This window comes from Microtus ochrogaster, unplaced genomic scaffold, assembly GCF_000317375.1.
Source record: "Microtus ochrogaster isolate Prairie Vole_2 unplaced genomic scaffold, MicOch1.0 UNK4, whole genome shotgun sequence".
NCBI classification, from domain to species: domain Eukaryota; kingdom Metazoa; phylum Chordata; class Mammalia; order Rodentia; family Cricetidae; genus Microtus; species Microtus ochrogaster.
The window spans coordinates 11,045,726-11,053,409 of NW_004949102.1; the positions used below are offsets into that span (position 1 = coordinate 11,045,726).

At 45.9% G+C, this 7,684-nt stretch overlaps 1 protein-coding gene across 1 annotated transcript in view; it reads left to right on the plus strand.

Moving 5' to 3' along the window:
• Positions 1–654: 654 nt before the first annotated feature.
• Positions 655–7,684, plus strand: part of LOC102000942 (aldose reductase-related protein 2) — a 12,774-nt gene continuing 5,744 nt past the window's right edge. The window contains exons 1-4 of the mRNA XM_005365804.3: positions 655–783; positions 3,362–3,529; positions 4,589–4,705; positions 5,447–5,524. Of these exons, the coding sequence (XP_005365861.1) occupies positions 718–783; positions 3,362–3,529; positions 4,589–4,705; positions 5,447–5,524 (429 nt within the window). The 5' untranslated portion in view covers positions 655–717. The remainder of the gene's footprint in view (positions 784–3,361; positions 3,530–4,588; positions 4,706–5,446; positions 5,525–7,684) is intronic.

The following is a 7,684-nucleotide window of genomic DNA, read 5'->3' on the forward strand; positions in this document are numbered from 1 at the left end:
AGAGAGAGAGAGAGAGAGAGAGAGAGAGAGAGAGAGAGAGAGAGAGAGAATGTTACCAAAGAAAAGATCCTGACCTGGTGGGTAACAGGAGAAATTTGTTCTTCAAAATCTTCCAGCAATTAGATGAGTAAAACTTAAAAAAAAAGAAAGGACAGTTAGAAAACAGACACACCCTCAAAGTCTCCTCCTCTCCTCGCCTCTCCTCCCCTCCCCTCCTCTCCTCTCCTCTCCTCTCACCTTTATCCCCCCCCCTCCCCGCAGCAGCTGCTCAGACCAGCGCCTCCGTTGTTAATTTTTTTAGCGATTGCAGTTGTCTCAGTATAATTTATGTAAGCTTCCTCATTTTGCCTCTGAAAACTTTTACGTGCTTTAACTCTTGGAATTCCTACAGGGGTCGCTATTCCCGATGCAATGTCCTGTCCCAAACACATTTAACAGTGATTCTTGAAGAACCTTTCACCCCGCGTTATTTAGGTTCATAAATCTCTAAGGGGTGCGCCCGGAGTAATTCACGCTGCACCAGGGAGACTTCCCACCGGGTTACAATTAATCTTCACTCACTCTCTTCAATCTTACAAAAGGCTTGGATAAACTTACGGTTCAATGACTGTCCCTGGGTGTGGCTGCTTGCAGTAAGAGCCCGCCTCTTCATACAGGACATAAAACTGCCACTAACACACAGACTTCTGCTCTCTCGGGAAGTTTTTGGCAGCAACCATGGCCACCTACGTGGAGCTCAGTACCAAAGCCAAGATGCCCATCGTGGGCCTGGGCACCTGGCAGGTGAGTGTGACATCTTGGGAGACCTGCTGCTTTCCAGGAGGGTCTTGGCATTTCCTTCTCTTTCCACAACATTTTCTGAGGGTTTGGAATGCTAGAGCTAGGACCCAATTTGCTTTTGGCTATTGCACTGCTTCTGGCCTCAAAGCTCTGGTAGGCTTTTACCCAGCTGTGATGATAGAGCTTCTCTAACAAATGTCAGGTTTTGAGCCCTTCCTGGACTTTAAAAACAAGAGGCTTGCTGCATGGTCCTGACGCACATCTTCAGTTCCAGCGCTCGGGAGGCAAAGGCTCTCTGATTTTAGGCCAGTCAGATCTACAGACTGAGTTCTAGAACAGCCAGGGCTGTCACCCAGAAAAACCCTGTCTCAAAAAAAAAAAAATCAAAAATTCCCCTCTCCTCTCCAAAAAAAAAAAAAAAAAAAAAAAAAAAAAAAAAAAAAAAAAAAAAAAAAAAAATCGAGTTCCAGGACAGGCTCCAAAGCCACAGAAAAACCCTGTCTCAAAAAAAAAAAAAAAAAAAAAAAAAAGAAAGAAAGAAAGAAAGAAAAGAAAAGAAAAAAGCTCTAGACAAGCTTTCCTCTGACTTATGAGACACCCAACATTTTCTAGGTCGTAACTGTGTTTTGGGTTTTTTTTTCTCTTGCCAAGTCATTCAGAGGTAGAGGCAGGACAGCGAGCTCCAAATGACCCAGGTCCCCTTGCTGCCCATGGAAAGGACCTCCATCTGTTGCATCTGGCCTGGAGCCTGTGGGAAAGGCAGGGTCTCAGATCCCAGCCCAGGCTACTGAACTGGCCCCTGCCCTTTAAGGCTCGACCTGGTTCTCTTGCACATTACACTCTTAGCATGAGGGCCACAGAGCCTGGGCTGGCATCCTGCCTTGCAGACTTACTCTCCTGGCCGAATGCCCCAGGCCCATCCCTTTTTCCAGTGAAGCCTCTGTTGGGACTTGTCTGACGATGTCCCATCTCCTAACACCGCCTTTGCGTTTCCCTTGGTGATACCATGACACATGACAGTGGCCAGCTGGTTTCTAGGAGCTCTCTATTTGGTTTCTGGAGACAGGGAGTTTAGGTTGCCCTAGAACTCACCCTGTCTGGAGCTTAGGTTAGCCTTGAACTTGCAATCCTCCTGCCTCAGCCTCCAAAGGTTATTACAGGTGTGAGTCACTGCCAGGAGCTGTTTCTGGAGCCCATGTCTCCTGTTCTGGTGGCTTAGCCACCGCCACCGCTGTCTCTTACCCTTTGCAATGTCCTTTCCTCTCTCCTGGGACAGAGGCAGAGCCCTTCTTTGTCTCCTCACTGGGTTGAAATCTTACTTGAATTTGCTCCCCAATAGAAATTTCACTTTCTACCAAGCTGACAACCACTCTTCCCAGAAGTATATCTCAGAAATTCAAAATTAGGGCGGGACAAGGAAGTTGTTTTCCAGAAAAGGATGTGGTATTAACAGGAGTCTGTTCTTATCTGTTGAAAGTCAGGAAGGTATGGGATGGGGGGGAGAGGGGTGGGCAGGAACTGCTGAATGGCTAGAGGCCATTTCTTGTCCCTGGGAAGTCAACAGTTTATCTCTGTGGTGTTTTTCCCATGTTTGATACTTAACCAAGATATTTCTAGAGCTGGTAAGAGAGGAAGGGTCTTTTTGTTTGTTGTTGTTTGGTTTGGTTGGTTGATTGAAGACTGTTTTTGTATTTATGTTTAATTTTGAAGGCAACTATGTACCCCAGGCTGGCCTCAAACTCACAATCCCCCTGCCTCTTATTTCCCAAATGCTGGGTGGGATTACACACATGGGCCACCACACCCAGCGGTTTGGTTTTTGTTTTTGTTTTTTAATTTTATTATATTTCATCCATTTATACTGCTATGTGGCAGAATCTGAATTTGTCATGCAATGGCCATGACAGGGTTTCTCTGTAGCTTTGGAGCCTGTCCTGGAACTCGTTCTTGTAGACCAGGCTGGCCTTCGAACTCAAAGAGATTGACCTGCTTTTGCCTCCTGAGTGCTGGGATTAAAGGCAAGCGCCGCCACCACCTTGCTCATTCTCAACATTCTTGGATAACATGGTCTGCAGCTGAAATCCTCTGGGTGGCTTCAGAGTTGAATTTTGACTTTTAGCAAGTTGTAGTGGGAGCTGTCTGTCACCTCAGAAACAAGAGATCCTTTAAGATCTGGTGGATTGGGGCTGGAGAGATGGCTCAGTGGTTAAGAGCATTGCCTGCTCTTCCAAAGGTCCTGAGTTCAATTCCCGGCAACCACATGGTGGCTCACAACCATCCTGGAATGAGGTCTGGTGCCCTCTTCTGGCCTGCAGACATACATACAGACAGAATATTGTATACATAATAAATAAATAAATATTTAAAAAAAAAGATCTGGTGGATTTGACTGGATCTGACTTTTAGCTAAGAGAGAACGTGGGGTGGGTGAACATTCTGGTTCACTTTTTCTTCACTTTTGAAAAGTTTGTTTCTTCCCTAGTGTTCCAGTAACCCTGTGGTTTCCTGAAGCTGGGCTGTGTGGAGTCTGGTGAGGAAGGTCTTGGCCTTAGAGCATCCTATGACCTCTGTTGCGTTTTAGTCTCCTCCAGGCGAAATCAAGGAAGCTGTGAAGGTGGCCATTGATGCCGGATATCGCCACTTTGACTGCGCCTATGCCTATTACAACGAACATGAAGTGGGGGAAGCCATCCAGGAGAAGATCAAGGAGAAGGCCGTGAAGCGGGAGGATCTCTTCATTGTCAGCAAGGTAGAGTGGCCCACTTGGTGGACGGGACTTCAAAGCCAGTGGAAGAATCTGGTCCACACTACCCTATCTGTCATTCTCCTAACCTCCTTCCTTGCTTTTGTTATATCAGTGGGTGTGAATAACCACACTCCAAGTCAGTACTGATAAGGTTCTGCTGCTGGCCCACCCTCACGTGGGAGCTTTCCCATAACAAGATGGTTCCACTGAGGTTCGAGTGCTCCTCACTGCCATGCTTTCTGTCAGTCAGAAGCTAGGGGTGCCGTCAAGGGTGACTGAAGAGGTGCCTCAGGGGTTAAGGGTGCATTCTGTACCTGCATAAGATCATTATCTAGTGCCCAGCACCAACATCAGGTAGCTCACAACTCCTGTAACTCAAGCTCCTCTTCTGGCCTCTAGGGGCACCCCTCACATACATGTGCACATATGCACATACACAGAAATAATAAATGAAATACCTATTTTTCAAAAAGGGATGGGCCTGAGCCATATCACTCAGTACTGTGTTCTCAGTGGCTGGGTAGAGAAAGCTTTTTTTTTTTTTATTGTTGCATAGGAATATCTTTCTTTAATCTCAATTCAGTAAAGGGTGGACTAAAAATGCTGTAAAAAATAAAAATGAGAGAGGTGAGTGGAGCGTGACATTGTTGGTTGGGTATAACTATCTGGACCACTCTACCCACTTGGAAACAGCATCTGGTGCGAGAAACAGACTCACCATACAGACCGGCCACTTTAAGCCCTGTGGTTCACCATTAGGGCCTGTTGCCTTGGAGATAGGGGACTATACCCCTGTAGCATCAGAATGCTAAGTGTTCTAAGAAATGCACAGGATGAAGTAAGCTTGAGAAAATAAATCACCCTCAACAAGTAGGAAATAACCTGCCTCGTGGAGCCCTAGGAATCTTGCATATCAGATTAGCTATGTTAATTGGCCAATTGGGTTAAAGATAAATAGCCTGTCCCAATGTTAGACCAGGCTGTAAATCTCAGAACAGGGAGGGTGAGTTTAGTGGGGCCCTTTTTCTCCAATTCCTAATCCTTCCTTGTCACACTCTGCAGTTGTGGCCCACCTGCTTTGAGAGAAAACTGCTTAAGGAAGCCTTTCAAAAGACCCTCACGGATCTGAAACTGGACTATCTGGACCTCTATCTTATCCACTGGCCACAGGGACTTCAGGTTTGAGCTGCTCTCTGTACCTTCTATAGCCACTGAGACAGGGCTGTGGTAAAGGGGGTGGGGCAGGGGAGAAGCCTGTCAACTTCCTGTTGGTTCCACGTCCAGTGATGTCCTCAAAAGATGTCTTGGGCTATTTTTGCATATTGTATTTCAGGGTTCAATACTATTCTTGAAACACTTTTGTAGTATTTCAGGGTCTGACACCCCTGCCAATCAAAGCGTGCCTAGGGAGTGGCTTCCTAGAGCAAAGCCCAAGACTTTGCTGCTGAGGTTGAGGGGTGTGAACACTCAGTTTGCCCCTCCCCCCCATTCATGCACAGCTAGGGTGATGGTACTTGTGGAGGAAGGTCTGGACTTCTGGAGGAGTCAAGAACAGGGTCTAGTTACAGTCTTCCGCAAACTCTAGCATTCAGATCTAACCCTTGCCTAGTGATAATGAAATTAAAATTTCCTCCAGGCCCATGCGGGTCCAGATGCACTGCGTTCATTTCCATGGTGATGGAAATTTCCTGATAGTGTCTTTGACATATAGTAGTAGGTTTGGGAACCAACCCAGCAGTGTCTGTGGTCTGGGATTTACCGTCCACACTAGGCTGGGATAGAGTTGCCCGGCTTCATGTCTGCAAGTGTGTCCTCTGGAGTCTGACCGAGCGCTAAGCAGGTGTGGATATTTGGTATTTTACAGTCCCGGAGCCTCGCTTCATAGGAGCAGCCAACATGCGTTTTGTTTTCTATTTACAGCCTGGAAAGGAGTTATTCCCCAAGGACGCTCAAGGCAATGTCCTCACCAGTAAAATAACGTTCTTGGATGCTTGGGAGGTAGGTTCCAGCTTTACTGTGCAATGGAGACTTTGTCATTATGGTATGAAAAGGCCACATGCCTTGTGTGTAATTCTGTCTCTGCTTTCTTCAAGTTCTTCTTACCCCTTCTTTAACATGTTTGGATTTAGGGTTCACCTGGCATCATTTACTTCTTTTTTTTTGAGATGATCCCACAGTGTATCCCCAGTTAACCTGGAGCTGACAGAGATCATTGGCCTCTGCCTCCCAGGTTCTGGGACTAAAATCATTTGTTTTGGAGGTGACTCTTCGGATCTCAATTGAGACAGGAAACACAAATGTTCCTCAGTTTGTGGTAGGCATATGCTGTTTTGAAGCTAAGGGCAGGCACTTGGTACAGGGATGTTGCCTTGATTTACACATATTAGCTGAGTAACCAAAGGAAATTATTATTATTATTATTATTATTATTATTATTATTTTGGGTTTTCAAGACAGTGTTTCTCTGCGCAGTCCTGAGTGTCCTTGAACTTGCTTTGTAGGGCAGACTTGCCTAGAACTCAGACAACTGCCTACCTCTGCCTCCCACCCAGTGCTGGGATTAAAAGCGTGCACTACCACACCCAACTGTATTAGTGAAAAGATTGAACTCCTTCGAGCCATTTACTCTTATTGATGAGCTTGTTGTGAGAAGGCTCAGTGGTGCAGTGTTTGCTGCACAAGCAGAAGGATCCGGAACCCACACAAAGCCAGGTTTGGAAGCACATGGCTGTAATTCCTGTGCTCGTGTGGCAAGAGGGGGGGAGAGCTAGGAGAGTCCCCTGATCTCCAGTCAGCTAGTGCGGTATTCACAGATGAAAAACAAAGAGACTCTGTCTCACGCAAGGTGAAAGATGAGCATCAACACCTGAGGTTATCCTTTGGCCTTGATACACTTGCCATGGTGTGTGTTCCTGCACACACACAGGAACATGTGCACAAGCATGCACACACACCGTGCACACACTCACATACTATCACACTTCAGGTGGGATAAGGATGAAGAGAGCGGTCATCCAAAGCTTCATCTTGGCACATTAGTTACCAACCCTGCAAGGGAATGTTACCTTCCCTGTGTACAAATGATATAACCATTAACCTGGGGAATTTGAAGTCATCTAGTTAAACAACAGGGTTGTGACACAATTAAGACTAGACTCAGTTTTATCTGACTCAAAAGTCCAGTTCTCAAAACTTTTATCACAGTGCTTGACAGTGAGCCTGTATCTAGAGATCAGAAAAGTAACTAACAAGAACCTTGCTTTTTAAAACCAAACAACTGACTTTATCAGCTGTGTTCCTTTGCAGAACCCAGACTGATACTTGATGTGCATGAGGAGTGCTCAAAAGCTGGTTCACTCAGTTTTTGATATCCCTCCTTTGCGCTATTTTTTAGGCACAACTTAAACTCTACTTTCACTGTCACTGTGGGACCCGTGTAGATCCCTTCCTTCCCACACTGATGCTCAGGGTTATGCCAACTGTCAAGTGAGCCCACGTAGCCTCACTGTGATGGCTGATGGCTCACTGAAAGAAGCACACGGTAGGCTTTTATATTCTACAAACTCCCAAACAGGAACTTATAATAAATAAATCATAAGTACATGTTGAGTTTGTGGCTGCCACCATCAAGTATGATATCTTGACAAATTTGGAAATTGTTCATTCTGGGGAAAATTATTTTTAAAAATACCCTTCCTTAAGGCTAACACACAGTCATGGTTGTTGTAGGTTGTTAGTTGGCCAGATTTCAGGCCCACCTAACCTTAGCTTGGGGGCCGTGCCAGGCTCTGATAGGTCTACATGTCTCCCCATTGGAAAACTAACCATATGGCAGAGGAAAGTGGGGTCAGAACCCAAATAGGAAGCTGGTTCTGAGGACACAGTCCTGTAATCCAGGTGCAGGAGGCAGAGGCAGGACCACAAGTTTGAGGTCTGCCTGGGCTGCAGAGGAAGTTCAGGGCTAATCTGGATAATCAGAGAGACCATGTATCAAACTTTTAAAGTGAAAATAAAAAAGGCTAGAGATGTGGCTCAAGAATAGAGTGCCTGAATAGTCACATCAGTCACCAATCTCTCTCTCTCTTACACACACACACACACACACACACACACACACACACACACACACGAAAGACAAAGGAAACAAACAAACAAACA